The following is a 22657-nucleotide window of genomic DNA, read 5'->3' as shown; positions in this document are numbered from 1 at the left end:
TGGTTCAGGTACCTTTTTCAGTAATTCAGTAATTTTTTTTTTTTTTGGGACGGAGTCTTGCTCTGTCGCCCAGGCTGGAGTGCAGTGGCACGATCTGGGCTTACTGCAACCTCCGCCTCCTGGGTTCTAGCGGTTCTCCTGCCTCAGCCTCCCAAGTAGCTGGAATTACAGGTGCCTGCCATGATGCCTGGCTAACTTTTTGTATTTTTAGTAGAGACGGGGTTTCACCCTGTTAACCAGGATGGTCTCGATCTCCTGACTTCGTGATCCACCTGCCTCTGCCTCCCGAAGTGCTGGGATTACAGATGTGAGCCACTGCGCCTGGCCTTAGAATTTCATCTCTTTGAGGGCAGTGGTGCTGTCTGTCTTGCTCCCTTCAGAATCTCCAGCAGCTAAGAGTACTTGGATCACAGTAAAAACTCGGTAAAAATATACTTCACTAGCTGGTTTCATCCAATCTTAGTAACACATTTGGTGTTTTTTAGTAAATGTGAATGAACAGGGAGCATATGAATATTAAGACAAATATCAGAGCATGTACAGTACAATAGTTTACTTATTAATTTATTTATGTGTTTATTGGGCATGCACACTGCTGGGGATAGTTCTGCATAGAGTACAGAAGAGAGTCAAATGTCTTGAAGCCAAATTGTTCCTAGCTGGCATGGTAGAATCAACATGAATATTTGGGGCACATGCCACTATGCAACAGATTGCGGGATTCCTCAGAGCATTCTCAAGCACGTCCTGTGACTTCCACAGTTTTACAACCTGAACAAGCTGAGGAGTAACTGATCCAGGAGGTTGGACAGATGATCTGGGAAGTGGACTTGGGGCATAATTACTCAGGAAGCAGTGGAGAGGGATGCAGAAGAAAGGGACAAACAGCACATGAAGGACTCAGAAATGTCTTCTTCTGTTGTCTCATGGGACTTTACAGCAATTGACTCAAGGATGTCAGTTCTTCAAGAACACTGGCCTGGGCGTGGTGGCTAATGCCTGCAATCCCAGAACTTTGGGAGGCCGAGGTGGGTGGATCACTTGAGGTTAGGAGTTCGAGACCAGCCTGGCCAACATGGTGAAACCCCGTCTCTACTAAAAATACAAAAATTAGCTGGGCATGGTGGCGGGTGCCTGTAATCCCAGCTACTTGGGAGGCTGAGGCAGGAGAATGGCTTGAACCCGGGAGGCAGAGGTTGCAGTGAGCTGAGATCACGCCATTGCACTCCAGCCTGGGCGAGAAGAGCGAGATTCCGTCTCAAAAAAAAAAAAAAAAGCCACTGGCTTCTAAGAATGAACAAGGGCCAGAGTAATTTTGCAAGGCCTACATCTGCCATCCTGTGCTTTAAAATAATTAGATTTGGCTACATAAATGTATGAGTGAGATATCAGAAATTTCATGAATATTGAAGATTTGATATGAATCCTTAGACTCCTTGTTTGGGTTTCAGAGGTGGGAGAGTGAAGTTAGGGCTCCTGGGGGCTGGTAATTGTTGAAACTGCCTATAAGGCTACCTTAGGGCATTAGAAAGAAAATAAGGGTCAGACTCTTCGCCAGAGAAAGGTAAAAAATCCCTTTTCTTACCTCTGTGATACATCCAAGATTTTCCAGAGTGCATTTTACAGAAAGAGTGTTGGATCAGATTTGTAGCCACAGTTCCCTTCTCATTTAACACAGAATGCCATAATTGCATGTGTGTCTGTGTGTTTTTTAGCCCAGAGTAAGTCAGTGTTTTCTCCCTCCCATAGATTTCTTTTTCTTTTTTCTTTAAATTTCTACTCTATGCCCAAATGGATTAAGCAAATGACAGAGCTTTCATCTTGATGGAGGCTGAACGGGTACACGTTTCCAATCAGAAGATAATAGGGAAAGGTTGCCTCCTTCACACAGCAGGGTGACTGCTAAATGTATTTAATTAGACTTCTCTGATTACACGCCACCCCCTCCAAACAGTAGTGAAAACAACACAACTCCTAAAGCCACAGATGAAAGCAGAAGGGGATCACCACAGGACACTATGTCATGTGGATTCCTGTCACCCTGCACTGCCTTTGATTTAAAACAGGAGTTCGTTTCTAAGAGCTACCTTCCCTTCTTTTTCTAGAATCTGCCACCACCCCAACACACACACACACACACACACACACACACACACACACACACACACACCACACACACACACACACACACACACACACACACACACACACACACACGTGCATTGACCTGACATTAAAAAACGAGGTGGCTGTGAGCTGTACTAGGTAAGCTGGCTTTCCTATTTATTTTCTGTTTTTGATGTCACATCAAAAAGCATGAAATGTCTTTGGGGGAATCCTCACTAGGGGACTGGCCTGGTGGACATTCCAGTCCACCAGGGGGAATCCTGCGGTTCCAAGCCAACAGCACCGTCTGTCCCTTTGCACACACGTGTGGTCCTGAGTAGGTCTGAGCCCCACAAAGCTACTTACGTGCCATCCTGGCGGGTGATGGTGTAGCCGTATTTTGGGTACTTGACAAAAGACACGTTCACACCGACCAGGGGAGTTCCATCTGTAGTTACTACTTGGCCTCGGATGAGAGAAACCAAGCTGAGAAAGAAAGAAACAGAGGTCTCTGAGCCACATGCAGGAGACCAGAGACAATTCCCCACTGCCTCTGCTCCCTCATCCTCATCTGGTCCCTCAGGCAAGGAGAAGACTTTCAACATTAACGTCTGGCTTTGCACAACCACACTAGTGACATTTTGGGGTGAAATCCATGGGCAGCATCTCCCGTCACTGAGCTGGGCCATGGGGTCTCCTGGGCACCCGCCTTCCACTCTTGGCCTTGCTCCATTTCTTGACATCGTTTGGCTTTTGTTTGGCCTGAGCTTCAGGCTGTCCCTCATCATTCCCAGGTGCTCCTTAGCCTGGCACCAAGAGGGCCATACTCGGGTGACAGCTTCCACATCTGGCTACTTATTTCCATTTTGTGGCTTTGGAGGATGGCCACGTTTCTCTTCTAGAGGCCAGAATGTCAGAGTGGGTAGAGGGGAGCACAGAGAGTTTTATGGCTCGGAAATACACATGCATTGTCTTTTGCTGCCCTCTAAGAGCAAAATTTCTCAGAATCCATGAGGGTCTGAGGAAAAGAGAACTTTGGAGATATATATAGCAAAATCCTTCAATATACACACTCAGTAAAAATGTGTATATATCTATATACACTTTTTTTTTTCTGCTAGAAATATATTGGATTCTGGATTCTGTGTTACTACATATTTCTCTTATGTCAAATTCCTGCTATCTTGAAGGGTTTTGAAATCCTACCAATTTATTTCCAGTGTTACAGAACATCTCCCTCTTTCCAGACACAGTAACTAGAACTTTCCCACAAATCCCGGTTTCCAACCAGCTACCCCTGGGAAAGTCCTATAAAGCCAGAGAGATGCTACAATATTCTGCTCAAAGTCCATGGAGGGAGAATGCGCACGTCTCCTCTCATCTGAATTCTCTTGACTTCACAGAGAAATGGGACAATGAGATTGTCCATTTCTGCACCGAGCCCCAAGCAGACTGGGCAATTTGGCAAAAGAAGAGAGGTTCTCAGTCTCCCAGGGTCCTGGACACACTCCCAGTTTCTGAACTAGGTGATCAACTGACCCGTCCTTTGCCAGAATCTTGTCAAATTCGGCTCGATTTTTGGAATGCACTTACTTTTGCATTCCCGGGTATCCTGAAAACCGGAGGGATGCTGTCTCCACGCATCTCTCTTTTTATTAGCAATACCCCCAGCTGTTCAACTCCAACCCTTTGATGATCTCAGGAGTGTTTAGACTGTTCCACTGACAGCTCTAATTGTCTGCTACTGGCTGCCTAACAAATGAATGCCATTTTTAGCTGGTTTTAACCACAATGCTAGACTCTTTTAAAGTGGAAAACTAATTTATGAAAATAATCCTTTTGTTCAATTCCATTTTCTTATCTTAGCTTAGGACTAAGATTTCTTTAAGACCTTACCAGACACTATTTTAAAATCAGTGATGTGTGTTGACGACCACAAAGTACACAGTGCTCGTGATGAGAAAACAAAATTGAAAGTACATTCCACAATGGAGTCCCCCCACCCTTCCTTTTTTTCTACAACTGCTATTTCTTTTAAATCATTCCTGTAGCAGAAGGCTTTGCAGCGTGCCATAGGAATAACAGGAGTAGTGCTGCCTGTGATTTCTATCCTCTATTTTTCAAATTCTTCCTTGCTGCTGGCTTCCTATCGTTTCCAGGCAGTCAATTTGCAGAAAAGATTCAGCTAAGACATACTATCAGTTCATTTCTATTTAGGATTATTGATGTGTAACAATTATCACATTATCTAGATAGTGAGATCTGCTCTATAAATTATAGTGGTGGAGTCAAGGCATTTTAGTTATTTTTGTATGCCATTATCTAGGGGAACGCCTTTTTAGAAGTCTTGAATTTTCAAGTTCTTTTTTACTCCTAGCTTTGTCCTTCGTTATTTGTCAGATGATAATGTACTGGAATTCACACGCTTACTGAACTTCAACCTATGTCTTGGAGTTACATTTCATATTTCTGAATTATGTATCCATGCAGACAGCTGGAGAGCCTGAGCTCATTTGGAAGGTGCCATTTATTGTTTACATTTAAAGCTTCAGAGACGCTTTCTCTAAAGCAACTTTCTTTCAGGTCTCCTGGGCTGGCATAGTCTACCAAATATTCTGGGGTTCCTGACTGTTCACCTGTATTTTGGCTCTAGCTCAAGGTGCCTTCTGGAAGTGGTAACCATTGATGAGGAGAATAAGATAAAATTAGAAGGGCCAGGTGAAGAAAGCGTGAAAGGGAGAATATCAGGAAATGACTGGATTTAGGGTAGAAATAATGATAGGTTAATGAGGAAGCAGATTGAAACAGACCTTCAGAGGATGCACAGGCCTTCAGAGGATGCATTTTCAGTATAAGCAAACTACAAACCCCACTGAAATGCTTATGGCCCAGTGCAAGCTCTGCCCAGTCACGGGTCTCTAGCAAGATGAATTATGTTCATAATTAAAAGGAAGCATACGTACAGAATCTGTTCTAGAGCTAAGATTTAACAAGCAGAATAAGTACTTTTTATTTATCAGAGATCTGTGGTTTCTTTTATTTTCTCGAGAGGTTCTTCTACTAAAAGAAACAGTAATAATACTGTGTATCGTATATGTTAAAGTCAAATAAAATAGGAAGATTAATCTCTAAATTTAAAATGTTTTATTTGGGAAGCAAGAATTGCAATTCAGGGCATATGCATGGGGGTAGTCTTCAGGATGTCTGAAGAACAAAGAAGTTTGGAGGTTTTATAAGGAGAAATGTTATTTATTCTTTTGAAAGAAAGTTCACTGGGACTGGTAAAGTTTTGGTGATCTGGTGAGTTCTGACTGGTGAATGATGGTAGTGGGTAAAACTAGTCTTAGGGTCATAGTAGTTTGTTTCAGTTGCTATTAGATCAACTGGTTTCAGGTTACAGCAGGCAGTTTCAGTAGCCAGGCCTGGGGAGAATTACATTTCTAGGGCAATGTTATGTGCCCAGAGTGCTTTTTCTTCCCGGCTTCTTGACTCTGCTTTAGTTGCGTATGACAAGAATGACCCAATTCGTCTGATCAACTTTTAAATATTTAATAGTGTTATCCTAATTTTATTAATCAAGAAAATGAGGTTTACGAGCCCAACATGATATCACTAGGAGGTGTCAGGGCTGAAATAGAAGAGGGCTGAGATTATTTTTACTTTTCTATTATTTCTTTTTCTATTTTATTTTTAGTAAAATGAGAACAGAGAGAAGCAAAAGTTCTTGGCCTAAGGAGACCTTGTTAAGACACTCATATTCAAAAGAGCTGCAGGAATTGGGGCTCTCCAACTTTCCAGAGAGCTCTAAGAAGCTGTAGAATCAGCTGTGCTGACACCCATTCCTTCCCCATCCCACCCTCACTGGGCTCTCTCGGGTGGGGGACTGATGAAAGGCTCATGAGAGGGGCTCCAAGAGAATCACTTATAAAGTTAGGGGCTTCTGTAAGAAGGGAAGTCTGGTATTTCTTCCCTGCTTGGAAGCCAAGAGAAGTAGCATACTTCCGGAGTTGCTCCTGGGCCTACCTGAATGAGGCTAAAGAGAAATAAGACAAAGATGGCACAATGGGGGTCGTCAGGGCTGCAAAGGGGCCAGGACCATCTTACCCAAGTTTCTAGTACCTAGAAGTTTTGTGAAAAAGGACCTGACCAGCAGTTTTTATTTCTTGATGTGAAGGACCACAGAGATGGGGCGGGGCATTCCCCAATTAGACCACACTCCTCCTTCTTGCATCAGCATACACCATCGACATCTGGACCCGGAACAACTGAGAGGAAGATCAAGCATGGCCAAGCCATAAGAAGACCCCCAGCCTCTCCTACCCCTCCTCTCTACCCTCAGAATCATACATAGTGCATAGAAAAGAGGAGGGGATGGGGTGGTGGGGAAGTGTCTCCAAGACAAACCTGCCCCTTGCTGTCTTCTCCAGGAGCACAGTTCTAACTTGTCCTGGGGCGAAGTTGAAGACAAAATGAACCTAGAACTTGACCCTAGAATATTTATAAGCCTCAAATTAGCAACTACGAGCAATAATAAACTGGAGAGAATGAGGGGTGAAATGCAGTGGCACAATGCCTTGCATGCAGTAGGTAATCAGGAGAGGCAATAGATGGGATTGTTGTGTGGATTAGAGATAATCTACACAAAGTCTCTGGCTCATCCTAGGTGCTCAATAAATCCTTGCAACCAACATCAACTTGACTCTAAGATGCCACTGAATGATAGGTTATGTTATCAAGTTAATAACAGCTTTCAAAAAGACTCTATTGAATGAACTATTTCAGCAATGCTCGAACAAAAGCCACTATCAGAGGCATTATAAAGGGAGATTTAATATAATGACAATAACATCATAAAATAGCAGATTTTAAAAATGATCTAAAAACCAGGGAATCAACAGGTGTCTCCAGCAGGTTCTGGGTTAAAGATGTTGACATCTTGCAAAGACACTAGGGCTCTGTTCTGGAGCCCAATACAAAGTGAGGAAAGGGCACTTCTCTGAGGTCCCCTTGGAGGGAGCTGCCTCTAGTGGGGCAGATTCCAGGCCAATTGGGTCCCTGGGAAAGCTGGAGCACTTCCTCTGGCTCCAACAGGAAGAAAATCAGTGACTTCAGCAGCTTGCAGGGACAGAGGGTGCCTACCTGCTGTTGAAAGGGTTCTCTCCAGGAATGATGTGGGTGCTATCCTTGCCTGCCAAGAGCTTGATACGGTCATAGAAGGACTTCACTGCGGGCCAATCCGTCTGGCCCTGCTGAATGATGTCCAGTGGGTCCCGGGACCCCCGGCAGAGCAGGCTGTTCTGACAGGCTGACTGCAGGCAGCAGTCAGGGTCCAGGCAATCCACCAGGCCATCTGGAAGGGCAGAGGCAGAGCCAGAGTCAGTGGATTTCATGGCATAAAGCTGTTTGGAGACACTAACACCTTTGTTACCAGCACAGGCATGAGCAGCACAAACGTACCCAAGGGCCTGAGGTGGCAGGTTTCACACAGCAAGCCTCATCCAATTCCAATCCATACACATAGAAAATAAAAGACTGAAAGGAAATAATTTAAAATGTTGACAAATGGTTATCCTCATGTAGCAGATTAGTGTGCTTCTCTTCTTTATTGTGCTTTTCTGGAATTTCTACTTTTTTCTACTACGAACAAGTATTATTTGAGTGGGAAAATAAAAACAAAAACTTTGCTTTTGAACAACACAGCACAGCAAATTACCCACAGTCAGTTCCCAGGGGTCTGTGCTAATGGGTGCACAAGTAATCAAAATGCATGGAATTTCTGGCTGGGCATGGTGGCTCACACCTGTAATCCTAGCATTTTGGGAGGCTGAAGCAGAAGGATCACTTGAGCCCAGGAGTTCGAGACCAACCTGGGCAACATAATGAGACCCTGCTCTATTAGAAATACAATTTTTTTATCAAATTAAAAAAAACTAAAATGCATGGAATTCCTTAAATCTCACTTTAATGGAGAAAAGTATTCTATCCCACTCCCTCTAAGCCAGGAAGGGAACTGCTGACCAATTGGAAACCCAGGTGCTGAGAGTTTTACATTTTCTAGGAAATGTGGAGAAATGGCTTTGGCTTGGGAATCTGGAAATTAAGCCTACAGTTTCCGCAGTAGTTTCTGGTTCTGTCTTCCTGTATGCCCTCAGGACTCGGAACATTATTATGCACTTGCCTAGAGTCCTGTGCCTCTATCCCTTTACCTGGGCTGATTCCTATTTACTCAACTACCATTCAACAAATATTTGAGTGGTGTCCATGTGCTGGAAACAAGAGAGAGAGAGAGCAAAGAACCATGGAGACTGTCTTTAAGGAGCTAATGGTAGAGTGGGGGAAACTGACAGGACTGACTCATCCTTTAAGATCAAGTTTAGGTGTGGCCTCTTCTTCCAGGAAGCCTTCCGGATGATGCCCCCGGACAGGTTATTGCTACAAACTGAATGTCTGTGAACCTTCAAAGTTCAATGTTGAAAAACTTAACTCCCAATGTGATGGTATTAGGAACGGGGCTTTTGGGAGGTAATTAAGTCATGACGATGGAACTCTTATAAATGGATGTGTGTCCTTATAAATGAGACCCCAGAGAGCACTTTAGTACTCTTTCTGCCATGTGTGGACACAGCAGGAAGACTGCAGTCTATCAGTCAAGAATCAGGGCCTCACCAGACACTGAATCTGCTGGTGCCTTGATCTTGGACTTCCCAGCCTCCAGGACTGTGAGAAATAAATGTTTGTTGTTTAAGCCCCCTAGTCTATGGTATTTTTGTTGTAGCAGCCCAAACTGACCAAGACAGTCAGGAATCCCTGTTCTGTACATCCCTGAATCAGAGGTTCTCCAAGAAGTATTCTGCATCAGACTCCTGCAGGAAGAATTAATGGCCCATCCCACATCTCCCCAGGGAGAGCCTCCAGGAGCAGGCCCTGGAATCTGCATTTTAAACATGATTCTCAGGTGATTCTAGCACACAATACGATTTAAAAACCATTTTTAATGCCAACTTTCTTATAGTAGAATTAATGACCTCTTAATGCTCGCCTCCCTATCTGGAAAATGAGCTCTCTGAAGAGAAAAATGATGTCTTATTAATTTTATATTCATTCCTCTCTTAGAACCAAGCACAGAATCGGGCACTCAACAGATGTTTGTTGAATGAATAAAATGACTGTTTCCCATTCCTCACCTGTCTCTGAGGGCTGAAGATGGGAATGTTTAGGGCAGTGTTTGCTCCTTGGAATTTCTGATAAGAATGAATTCGTTAGTCAATCCTTATTCACTCAGCTGGGAGCTGATTGAACACACAGTGGAGAAGCTTGGAGAATAACTTGCTTGCACCTCCTGGATTTGATAGCAAGGCATTTTTTTGGACCATAATTAGAATCATGGAAACATGCACTCAAACCCTGGGCTGTGCCTTGACAAACACTTGTACTGGAACGCTGAATCAGAGGCCTGGCTGGGTGCTTTAAATTTACTACAGTGTAATTTTTTGGCATTATCCTTTTCGTTTGGTTCCACTAATGAAAATGAAATATGTAATTTCACCAAAGTTCCACTGTAATTTAGCAATTAATGTGCAATTATTTTAATGCATTACTTTCTTTTTAGCAAACAAACAAATTAGGAGGTTGCATGTTTTGCCTGGCTTTAAATTACTAAAACTAGCCTCTCATTTTCCACATGGGCAAATGTTGCTCATGTGCCTCATAACACATTTAGATTTACACAATTTCCTAGAAATGCAGACACAGGAGGGTGAGCAGGCATGCACACTTTAAATTGAGAGACTTTCCAAATCAAGGCTCTGAACATCTCGGGCTGATGTGCTGGCTGAATCGGGTACTCCCCAGTTCCCCGGAGCCTGGCAAACCTCAGACCCTAGAAACAGCACTGGAGATTGTATCCTAGTAGCAGGATGATATCCAGGCATTGTTTCAGATCCACATTCAGGCTGTCCAATCTGGAGGGCCATTGGCAGAATAAGAAAAAGAAGAAAAAAAGTGCATAGAATTCTGCCTTGAACATCACTGTCCATGGGCTGCCTTCGTTAGACAGAAGGGCTCTACCACGGAATGCCTGCTTCAGATTTAAAAAATAACCTGCTGAGATATGCTAGCAGGGCTTCATTCAGCAGCCACAAGAAGCTTCTCAGGTGAGAAGAAACCCACTGCTGTTAGCACTATAGATTTCTTTAAGGTCACCAGCCTCTTCTGATTAGGGGTACCATCCATCTCTGGTGGCCTTTCCCTCCTGAAGCTGGGGAAATATTTCCTCCCCCTTCAACCCATTTACCACCCGCTCCATATAACCGCGTTGAAGCCCTCTTTCGGCTCGAAGAATAACTTAAGACAGTTTTCCTATTAAGTGCTGAACATTTGCCTCCCCCTCCCCCTCCAGCCTGTCACTCTTTCTGGGCTTGTGACTGCTTCAGAACTGTGAACCTCAAATTTCCCCACTGTTTTGTTGATTCTGGGCTTTTGATTCAAGGGCCTGTCTGGCAGGAGATGGCCTAAACACATCAGCAATAGCAGATGACAAATGCCAAAACAGAAAAAAAAATAGGATACAAATGATTTCCTCCTACATATTTACATTTACCTGCTCCAGAGATTGTGCATTTGGGGTTCTACCCATTATTAAGTAGGAGCCTACGTTATGCCTATAATGACCTCATCATGCTGTGTGATTAAGGGCTGCAGCCGCCAAACACTTTCAGATGACACTGTGAACTTTAAATTGGCACTCCAATCTCCCAGTGGCCTGTCAGTCATGAGAATCGCGTCTTTATGCCAGCAAGCCCCTTGGATGGAGTCTGACATTGCAATCTTCAGTAAATTACCCTGTCACTGACAATCTTGCAGTTATCTCGCAAACAATCAAGCAGGCAATCAAACTGTTCTGAATTGCCAGTTCAGGACCTGAGAGGTGGCCGATGTCTCCATTCAACAGCAGAGGGAAAGCGGCCCGGCCCTCCTATGACATTGGATGATTTATTTATTTATTTATCTACCTACTTATTTGTTAGTCTGGTTGGCTTTTTCCTGGGGAAGGGGGTGAGGATGGTGGGAGAGGTTTGCGGAGTCCTCAAAAAGGGCCCAATACTGACTCAGCGGTTATGGGAAAGAGACTTAGGCCTTCCTAATCAGCCCATGCTGCGGTGGCTCATGTCTGCTTAATCTTACTTCACTCAGTGAAACGGGGCCAGAAAGAATTATCTAGGTGTTTTCTGTCAGAACGGACGCTAAATCACAGCTCTGGCTCTATTCTACTCATACATGTCGTAAGCTAATTGTAATGACAATTTCAGAGAAATGTGATCATGGAGAAACTTTCTGGGAATGATACCAAGGCATTCTATTTATTGCTTTTGATAAAGCAAATCAGAGAGATTCTTCCATAACAGTTCTGGCAACGTGAAACAGGATCATTAATGCTGAATCGAAACCTTTGGATTAGAAGTCCCAAGGTAAAAAGCCAAAAAGTCTACACAGCATCAGAGGTGAGAGCCTGGCCTCCGGAATCAGATGGATTTGGGTTTGAAGCTCATCTCTGCTAGTTCCCTGGCTGTGTGAGCTTGGAAAGGTAATCAGCGTTGCTGGGTTGTAGTTTCCTTGCATTAAAAACTGAGTTATAATTGCACATACGCCATAGGGTTATGTGATGGAGAATAAATAAATTTTTATATATGTATATGTGTATATATATAAATTTTTATATATGTATATATACATATATACATATATACACGTGTATATATGTGTATATACGTGTATATATGTACATATATACACGTATATACACGTATATATGTGTATATATGTACATATATACACATATACATATACATATATACACATATACATATACATATATACACGTATATACGTATATACGTGTATATATATATGTCAGTCTGGTATATAGTATATGTCCAATGAACTATAACTATAACCAGAAACTCCCTGAACTCTTCCACTTTTTCAAAAAAAAAAAAAAACAGATGCAAAAGTAAATGAAATTAATATTCCCTTATATTTAGAGTCATTTACTGGTATAGGCTATGGGCTGGTTGAATCTTGGCAAAAATAGTTTATTTCCAAATAGTGATAGGTTAATAATTAATAGTAACAACAAATGCTATAGATTGAGCAGAATTTACATATATTTTTTATTTAAAGATTCATGGAAATCCTGCAAAGCAGAATAATGTAACTCTTAAATGTCAGATTATAGAACAGGGTGTCTGGGTTTGAATCTCAGATTGGCTATTACCTAGCTGTTGACCATGGGCAATTAACTGCTCTGTGCTTCAGTTTCTCTCATGTATAAAATGGAGACGATGATGATGATGATGATGATGGTGGATAGTGCTGCTGCGAGGGTTAAAGCAGTTATTGTCTGTATAGTACTCAGAGCAGTGTCGTACAATGAATGCTCAGTACATTGTCTTAGCACGATTATCACCATGCCACCCGCTCTATACCCACCTATAGAGGATGCAACTGAGGCTTGGAGAAGGTGAATATCCAAGTGGCTAAGAAGCAGTTATGAATAAAAAGTAGAGAAAGGCAACCAATGAGATTATCACCCTTTGTCTTCATTATTAGGATGGGTGACACTTCCTTCCCCAAGGAAGTCTGAAGACAAGGCAGTGGACACCCATCAACAGGGGTAAGTGTTGGCAGCTGTGAGATTTAATCACTTCTGAAGGCCTGTCTACTCCTACAGCTGGGAAAGAATGTGGCTGGTTGAAAGGAGCATCTGAAGAGGAATCAGCATGAGAAGCCAAATGCCTGGGAATTTATTCCTGGCATTGTAGGCTGCAGAGGACCACACTATTTACCTGTGAGACACAATCCCCTTTCAGCTATTTACCATTGGCGCAAGGTGGCACTTACTTTTGTGCTGGCTATAGGTTTTTGCCAGCCGTTTCAATCCTGTCTAGTGTACTCTGCTAGATTTTAAAAGGAGCTCCTAACTGGTGAAGAGATTTAAGCTCAAAGCCTTCATTAAACGCTTACTAGTAAAGCTACACTCAGGAGGAAGGAGGCCCTGTGTCGAAGGAGAGGCTATAAAGCAGCCACAATAAGCAACTGGATCCTTGGGAGCTGGCTGAACCATGCACACCTTTCTGCCTGGAGGAGGCCGTGTGAGTTCTTGCGTCATCATTCTCATAGGAAATGGCTCCAGGAATGAGAAGATGTTGATTGCACTTATTTTCTTCTTTGATCTTCTGGGCAGCTTATAGAGAATTTGAATGGGAGCATTTTGTTCAACTTTTCTCCCCATAGCTTGGTTTGCAGGTGAGTCGCTCTCCAACCTGCATGAACTCCATGGCTTTCCTAGGTATTAAAGGCTCCAGAGGAACACCTACATTTACTTTTCTAAGTTTCGTTTTGTGGCAGAGTGGTAGAGACGGACTCTAACAAATCAGTGCAGGTGCTGTGGATGGCTCTGCTAGTGTCTGCATGCAGCTGCTGGTTGGGGACTGGTCAGAAGCTCAGATTTAAAAATAAGCTGCACTCTTTGCAGTCATGGTTTGACAGAACCACCAAGCACCAAATCTACCTTTCCTACTCATTGGGCCAGGAGGCCATAGAGTGGATTGGTTAAAAACACGAGCTTTGAAGAGTACTCTCTGACCCATTGATAGGATGTTCAAGAACAGGCAAAGCTAATCAGTGATGATAGAAAGTTAGAAGTTGTAGTTACCTTGATGAGGAGGTATTAGTTGAGCAAGGGCACAGGGAAACTTTCTGGGCACTGGGCATGCTCTTGATCTTCATCTTAGTCGCCTGGCTCCCCAGGTGAATTGACAAAGTGAGGGCAGTGATGATTATACCCACAGGAGTGCTGGGAGGATCAACAGAGGTAATCCACGAAAGGTCCTTACAACAGCCTGGGTGACAGGGTGAGACTCCGTCTCAAAAAAAAAAAAAAAGAGTACCCTGAAGGGGAGGAACAGGGATCAGGGCTTACGTGGGTCCTAGTCTGGACTGGGGTGCTCCTCCCAGTTAGCATTGCTGACCCTGGCCAGTCCCTGACACTGGGGGAGCAACTTAGAAAATTTCAAGGGAGTCACCCTAAAGCTCAGGGCCCGCTGAGATGCAATGCTTGGTCCCTGCCCTGCCCCATTTGCCGAGGGTGGTACTGGGCTTTTGGCTCAGTTTGAAAAATAGCAAATGAACATGGGCTTTAGAATTAGAATGGTCTGGCTTTAAAACCTGGTCTATTATTCATCAGCTGTGTCATCTTGGGCAAGTGACTGAATTCCTGTGGCTCAGTTTTCCAATCTATAGAATGGACTTAATAATGCCGACTACACCGAAATGCACAGAGGTGCTCTAAGAAGGTGCATGTGAAATGAGATGATGAATGTATAGCACTTAAGACAGAGGAAGAGCTCAATACGTGAAGGTTATTCTTAATGATATTTCCTGCTCTCCACGAGACAAAGGTACTGTTCCATTTGCATTTTACCCTACGCCTGCTGACAAGTTGGAAGTGAGGATAATTGAAAGTATCTGGGCTTGATGTAACTAAGAAGTGAAAGGAACAGGCAAGGCTGACTTGATTTAACCTGGCAATATGAGATTAGTTCTTCATTGCCTCTGTAAGGTCTCCTGCATTGCCAACCTTTTAAAGCAATAGATTGGCTGACAGGATGCTCGTTTGGAAGGTTTCACCTGCCATTAATACCCTGGCTGCCTGATGAACCGTCGCTCCCCAGGCATCCTCCTTCCCTGCACAGAGCGATGGCCATTCTCAAATATTGCAAGAAGTAAAACTGGGCTGGGTGCAGTGGCTCATGCCAGTAATCCCAGCACTTTGGGCGGCTGAGGCAGTTGGATCACCTGAGGTCAGGAGTTCAAGACCAGCCTGACCAACATGGTGAAACCCTGTCTCTACTAAAAATACAAAAATTAGCTGGGCATGGTGGTGCATACCTGTAGTCCCAGCTATTTGGGAGGCTAAGGCAGAAGAATTGCTTGAACTTGGGAGGCGGAGGTTGCAGTGAGCTAAGATCATGTCACTCCACTTCAGCCTGGGTGACAAAGCGAGACTCTGTCTCAAAAAAAAAAAAAAGACATAAACCTGTATTTGCACCCCTTCTGGAAGACCTGTTGGAAGTTTTCCTCCTACTTCTTGCCAATTCTTTTGGTCAGACTCTGACTTCCAAGTCCAGAGATCGCTGTACCAAAGCACCTTCTAGCCTTTCTTATGACTTAGCCATGGAAGATGAATCACGTCTGACCAGAGATCTGGCAGAGAGGAGGCCCCAGTGAAAGCTGTTTGCTGGCTTTTCTACTCTTTAGGATGGATGTGGGAAAAAAAGCAAGGGCTGCCTAAGAAAATCAAGGCTCTGCTACCAAAGGCAGAAATCTGATTCGGGTAAGACCTCCCTTTAATAGGCTGTACCTTGAAGCCACTGGGGGAAATGTTTGACGAGGGGATTATAGTGTTTGTCCAGTTATTTTTAAAAAATGGTTCTTCACCAACAACTACTGGACAGAAACCATAATGAGCATCACAATCACTCAGGGATCTTGTTGAAATGTAGATTCTCATCCCGTGTCCTAAGGTGGGGCTTGAGAGCTGCATTATTTATGAGCTCCCAGGTCATGTCTATGCTGTTGCTGTGAGCACTGTATTTCCAGCGGCTGAGCTTTAAACCAGCGCTGCTGAAGGGGTGCTCCCTGACTACCTGCTCTGGAATGATGTCAAGATGCCATCAACCCAGACGTACTGAATTCCTGAGACTAAATATTGGGAAATGGCATTTTTTTTTTTTTTTTTTAATTTTAAGGTGGAGTATCGCTTTTGTCACCTAGGCTGGAGTGCAATGGTGCCATCTCGGCTCACTGCAACCTCTGCCTCCCGGGTTCAAGTGATTCTCCTGCCTCAGTCTCCTGAGTAGCTGGGACTACAGGCGCCAGCCTCAACGCCCGGCTAATTTTTTTTATTTTTATTTTTAGTGGAGACAGGGTTTCACCATGTTGGCCAGGCTGGTCTCGAACTCCTGCCCTCAGGTGATCCACCCGCCTTGGACTCCCAAAGTGCTGGGATGACAGGTGTGAGCCACTGTGCCTGGCCGGGAATCTGCATTTTAAAGAAGATTCTCGAGAATGATTATTTTGCTCACTAAAGCTTCAGATCCCTGTTCTGAGTAACTGAGAAAAAGCCTTTGAATATCCACAGCAGTACAGCTGAGGGGCTACAACAGTTTTTCCACACTCTGTCTCCTGCAGGATGCTAATATGCATTCCCTGAAACACAAAAGTCGAGGTGGGAGGGGAGGATCTTCCGTCAGATATAAGTTGGGAGTCAGTTAAACAAAGTTAAACTTTACAGCAGGACTTCCTGGAGGCTTTGATACATGGATACACATTATGAGTCTTTAATATTGTCATGGAGTACACAGCATTTCCTGACCAGGGACCCTTCTGGCTCCGAGCCTCTCCCCGCAATTGCATCTAGTGCCATACACATTGGGAAACAGTTCATGAGAACACAGGGCTCTAGGTTTGGGGGCTTTGTTCTTGGAAGGACCAGCCATACCTTTATCTACTCAATAGTCACAAGTGGCAGTCTCATCCTTGACTGACTGCCTGTAAAGGGCAGGGCTTTGGGTGATCAGGCCCAAGACAAACCACATCGGTACTACTAGCACATCAGTTCAGAGCCCCTGTCCTCCGGCTCCCAGTGTCTCCCAAGGCCAGTGCATATTAGAGTGGGGACCCTGTGCTAGGTGACAACATCCTGGGGTCAGCAGGACAATGGAACATTAATGGCAACCATGTCTAATGAGAACCAATGGTTGGTGCTCAGGAGGAGCTTCCTGGGTGCCTGGCACTGGGCTAGGTACTTTAAAGGCATGCCTTTATTAAGACACCACTAGAATCCTGGGTGCTATTAACATCATTGTTTACAGATGAGGAATGGGAGACTTCGAGATTAAATAACTCACCTATGGCCACCCTGTTTTTAAGTGGTAGGACTGGGTTTTGCACCCTGTTTGCTGCACTCTGGAATGAAATCCTACACAAAGCTGCCATGTAAGGTTGTGTGACTGTTATGCTGAGTGTCCAACACACACGAGCCTATTGTACCCTCTGCCATGACATGTTTGTACGAGCATGTATATATGAGCTCTTTTATCTAAGGCAGTTAGTGAGAGTAACCATTTACATACCTATTAGAGGGTGATTTATGTTTTGGGAAACTGGGCTGCAGAATGTTTTGGTCAGCCCTCTGCCCCAGCTCCTAGCTTCAACCAGTTCACACTTTTGACTTAAGTTTACAGTTAAGTGCCTGGCCCTCTGCCAGCCACTTAAGCCCCTCTGTGCTTGCTCAGCCTGTGCTGTGCTTCGATCCAGCCAGCATCCAGTCACGCTCTCAAGAAACCTTTGAGGTGGGTTCTATGATCCTCATTTTGCAGATGAAGAAACTGAGGTTCATAGAGCTTAAGGGTCTTGCCCAAGGTCACCGTGCTAGTAAATGATGGAGCAGTGATTTAGGATTCACATGTTGGTTGTCTACCTCAAAGCCTCTTTTTTTTTTTTTGTTTCCAGGCAGAGTCTCACTCTGTTGCCCAGGCCGGGGTGCAGTGGCCCCATCTTGGCTCACTGCAACCTCTGCCTACTGGGTTCAAGTGATTCTCCTGGCTCAGCCTCCCAAGTAGCTGGGATTACAGGCGCCCTTCACCATGCCTGGCTAACTTTTGTATTTTTAGTAGAGATGGGGTTTCACCATGTTGGCTAGCCTGGTCTCGAACTCCTGATCTCAAGTGATCATCTGCCTCGGCCTCCCAAAGCCTCTTGACTTCTGGGATTACAGTGCTGGAATTAAAGTGCTGGGATTACAGGCGTAAGCCACCATGCCCGGCCTCCTCCAAAGCCTCTTGAGTTCTGTTCTCGGTTCTTCACAGGGGGCTGGAAGCAGTCACAGCCATATATAGGTACCCTCTGAATGTCACAGGACTTAGGAACGGAAATACTGAAGCTTCAGAAAACACGTTCATTTCTTAGTTGTTTTTTCTCTCTCTTTTCCCTTCCTTCTTTTCCTCTCCCTGCCCCGCCCCCGCTGACTCTCAACCCAGAAAGGGCCTCTGGGGATGATCTCATTTGATCAGAAATTTCCCACCTTGGACAGCCTCTGACAGGCCTCTCTGGCACAGTCTGACCCTTGTTAGCCTAGAGCCACGTTTTTTATACCTGGGGGATTTCTATCCTGGCTGCGGCTGTCTCCCCACTTTGCTGTTACAAAAACCACTGGCAACAGAGAGCAGGGGCCTCTGCTCTTGGCCTCTGATTTCCCCAAATGCTTGCCCTCTGCCTGCTGTTCCTGGCCTCTCGCTGCCTGGTCTACCCTGCTCTGTTCCTCATCAACCTCCATTTCAAAGAGCCCACTGACAGGTCACACAGAAATGAGCCGACGGCCGGGGGTGGCAGCCTAGTGCCAGACAGTGACCTGCTGGGTCCCTCAGAAAGAAAAGGGGCTGTAACCACTGACACCTCAGAGCAACAAGCTGGAACAGTTACTTTCCGCCTGAGGGGAGACCTTGTCCCTGGGGGGAAGATGGGAGGCTTGGCCCCAGAGTGGAGAGGATTAGTAGGGGGGCATGATACTTCTCCTTCTGGGGCATAAAGAAATACCCTAGACTGCCAGCTGGGAGAAGGGCCCGGACTTGGCTATTCTACGAGCTTTCTGTGGAATTAGAGGAGTTGGAAGTACTCATTTCTAAACAGTGTCATTCCTAAACGTGGCTGTTGCCATGTCCCAGGCACTGTGCTTAGCACTCTCTGGAGATTTTCTCGTTTATTTTGTTTTATACTTATTTGTTTATTTTTAGAGATGAGGTCTCATGCTGTTACCCAGGCTGCAGTGCAGTGGCGCAATCTTGGCTCACTGCAGCCTCAAATTCCGGGGTCCAAGAGATCCTCCTGCTTTAGCCTGCTGAGTAGCTGGGACTATAGGCACCCACCACTGTGCCCAGCTAATTTTTTAATTTTTTGTAGAGACAAGGTCTTGCTATATTGACCAGACTGGTCTCAAGTTCCTGGGCTCAAGCAATCCTTCTGCCTCAGCCTCCCAAAGTGCCGGCATTACAGGCATGAGCCACTGTGCCTGGCTGTCATTTAATCTTCGCATCTACTCTGTAGTGTAGGTACTAGGAATTAGTATCATACTGCCAATTATGATCACGGGATCTAAAGGCAGCTGATCTGTGTTCAACCCCAGGTCAGCAAAATATTGACTGTGTGGCCTTGAGCTAGTTACTTTACCTCTCTGAGTCTTGGTTTCTTCATCTGTAAAATAAAAATAATCACACTAGCTTAACAGGGCTGTTGCAAAAAAATCGAATAACGTGTATGCAGAAGGACTTGTTGTATAGTAACCGTTCGTTTACTTCCACTTTTCAGATGGAGAAACCCAGTCCTAGAGAGGGTCAGTTACTTGACTCAGCTTGGGCAGCTGCGGGTGGGTGGGGAAGCTGGGATTCACACGCAGCTGGCCCAGCCTTAGACTTGCTGTTCTTCTCCCCTACTCTATGCTTCTCCAGCAAGCTGTAGTTTGGGAGGTCGGAGTTCACCCAAGAACAGTCTGCAGCAGCCTCTGCCTTTCCTCTTGTTTTAAAGGAGGATTATGAGGCTCGCATACCTACTGCACCAACCCATATGAAGTCAATGGACGCGATGAGGCCAAGTCAATAATACAGATGAAGAGCAGTACAACCATGTCTTCATGCCTTACTGAAAAGATGTATTTTATATTTGGATTTTCTTCGCATTGATAAAATGATATCAGTGGTATATAGTGACTTGGGTGTCACCGTATGCATGTTTTTTGAAATCCTAAAATGAAATGTATTTCTCTCCCAATAATCTACTGAATAAAAGACAGTTGCTTCCGATCCCAAACACTTCTCATGAAAGCTTTTACTCATTCAATTCATGTAACAATGAGTTGACCAAGGCAGACAAGGACCCTGTGATTATGGCCCTAGATTCTAGAGGGGGAAGATAGACAATAAACAAATGGATGCATGATGGACTTAGAGGGAGAGTGTTCTGAAGACACTAAGTAAAGCAGGGTAAAGGGCTGGACAGTGATGAAGGAGGGGATTTTCTGCTTTAGACAGGGAGGGCAGGGAGGGCTTCTCTAAAGAAGTGATGTTCGTGTAGAAACCTAAATGGAATGAGGAAATGAGTCATGGAAACATCTGGAAGAAGAACACTCTGAGCAGAGGCAACAGCAAGTGCAGAAACCTAGGGTGAAAGTGTATTTGTGAGTTGTAGGAATGGCAAGATGGCAGGTATGGGGCAGAGAGAGGACGAGGAAGAGAGAGAGGAAATGAGATCAGCATGGAAGTGGGGACTCACTAATGCAGAGCAATGGAAGCCACTGCGGCAACCTGGGTGCCGTGCTACGGGAGATGAGAGGCCCTGGCAAGGCTTGAGCAGGGGTGTGATAGGATCTGACTTCTAAAAGGATTCTTCTAGCTGCTCTGTGGGGAACAGATTAGAGGCTGGAGGACCCATAGTCCAGCCCAGAGAAGTTGTTGGCATGATCTGAGTGGAGGTGGAAAGCTATTAAGAAATCATGGCCTTAAAGATTCCGAGTAGGGAATGGAGAGGCCAGGTAAGGGGGCATCCCAAAATCTGTGTGGCAAGATGCATAGACAAAGAGGGCACATCAAAGGCCTATGCAATGGCCACCCTGGCAGACAGTGTGCTAGTTGGGTAATGATGATATTAGTGTTGCTCATCAAAGGGCTAAGACTTTGAGTGATGGACCCCAGGTAGGCTGGGGTTTTCTCCCTGATTCTACACTCCCTGAGCCACAAGCTTTCTGAGAGAGCATGGCAGAAGTAAGAGCAGGAGAAGCTTGCTCCGGGGACTGCCGTTTCTCTTTTCTGCATCTGTCTTCTCCATGGATTCCTCTTTTCCAGCATGACCCCAGATACCTAGCGGCTTTGGACTCTCTGGCACACCTGGCATATAATTACTTTCAGAAAAAGGGTCTGAGAGAAGAATGAACAAGACATTTAGAATCAAAAGAACTGGGCTCCAATCCCAGCCCTTCCACTGTTTGACTCTTGGCAAGTTAACCTCTAGGCCCTCAGTTTCTTTATTAGTTAAATGAAATCCTCTAAATGTCAGCAATGAATGCAAAGATTTTTGTAAGCCTATGTGGCTAAACGGAACATGGCAGTGACCCACCCAGCTTGGGGGTCACCGGTTCATGATCTCTGAGGGAAGACAGCATTCATTCCAAAGCCAGTGGGGATGAAATTGAGGGAAATGTATTATAACAGGGACCAAAAGATGGGTTCCTGATTTTGAAATGTACGTATTATTTGAAATGATGACTTTTTGATTGGGAGGCAGTGTATGTTTTTAGAATCTCTGAACTCACATCATACAGGGAGATGCAAACACTTAGAGCAGCCATTTAAATAAAGGGGCATTAAGTTGCTGTCTATAAACTTTCTAGTCAAACCTTACAACAGGCCAATGAGGTTGATATCATTGTTTCCAGTTTACGGATGAGAGAACTGAGTCTCAGAGAGGTTAGGTCCTTTGCTCAAGGAAGCCCAGCTAGTAAGAACCTGAGTCAGAATGTACAGCTGGGTCTGTCTGATTCCAACGTCTGTGGACCCCATCAGTAAATGGCACAGCATCACCTGTCCTAAGTGGGGCAGGGGGTATGGAAGAAAGCAGCAGAATGTCATAAAAGGCAAGGAACCAGGGCCAGCTATCACTGCTCTCTCCCAGCAAACTCCTTCCACATTTTTCTTTTATTCCAACACTCTTGAAGGAGGAGGATGGATCCTGGGAAGTTGGAGCCCTGACTCCTCTCCAGATGACAAGCTTCTGTGGAAAGGACCTCAGTGAACCCAGGAATGTACCCAAGGTCCATATGCTAATCAAGTGGCCACCGCCTCAGGATGCAGAGCTGTTTGGCCTGTCTCTCCTCATCAGCTGGCCCAGGGCTGGCACGCTCGGAGGAATCCCTCTGCCAGCACTTGAGCTTCCCTTCAAAAGGCACGTATTACGCTAAGTCAGTGGTTCTCAACGCGTCAGCATCATCTGGGCACTTGTGAGAAATGCGTGTTCTTGGGCTTCCTGCCAGACACAGAATCTGAAACTCTGAGGGTGGAGCCCAGCCATCTGTGCATGAAGCCTTCCAGGTGATTCTGATGCTCACTGACGTATAAGACATATATGAACCGTTGTGCTGACTTTTTTGCATCCATTAACTCATCTAAGCCTCACAGCACCCTATGAGGCAGAAATTAGCCCTAGCTCCACTTTACAGAGGACAAAGCTTAAATTTAAGCTCGTATCTTGAGGAAGTGGAGGACCTGGGACGTGACCTGAAGCTCAAATCCCAAAGCCTCTCGACTACCCTGCCAGGCTGTCTCCTCTCCCTGGGAGAAAGAATGCCTATGCGCAATGGAGGCAACATAACAAAAGTCCACGCCTGCTTCTCAGCTGTGGTGTGTGTGTTTATAATAACACAAGCAGATATATCAGCCTTCTGTCT

The 22657-nt window shown here is 44.9% G+C and overlaps 1 protein-coding gene across 6 annotated transcripts in view; it reads right to left on the bottom strand.

Moving 5' to 3' along the window:
* The window catches only part of TENM2 (teneurin transmembrane protein 2), a 1386931-nt gene that overhangs the window by 68267 nt on the left and 1296007 nt on the right, over positions 1 to 22657 (bottom strand). For all 6 annotated transcript variants that reach the window (XM_032158572.2, XM_032158571.2, XM_058440114.1 and 3 more), the window contains 2 exons: positions 7246 to 7456; positions 2473 to 2592 (listed from right to left, as the gene is read on the bottom strand). In XM_032158572.2, coding sequence (XP_032014463.1) covers positions 2473 to 2592; positions 7246 to 7456 — 331 coding nt within the window. The remainder of the gene's footprint in view (positions 1 to 2472; positions 2593 to 7245; positions 7457 to 22657) is intronic.

This window comes from Hylobates moloch, unplaced genomic scaffold, assembly GCF_009828535.3.
Source record: "Hylobates moloch isolate HMO894 unplaced genomic scaffold, HMol_V3 SCAFFOLD_6, whole genome shotgun sequence".
NCBI classification, from domain to species: domain Eukaryota; kingdom Metazoa; phylum Chordata; class Mammalia; order Primates; family Hylobatidae; genus Hylobates; species Hylobates moloch.
Note: the sequence above shows the minus strand (reverse complement) of the source record. Positions and strands in the feature narration are given on the sequence as shown.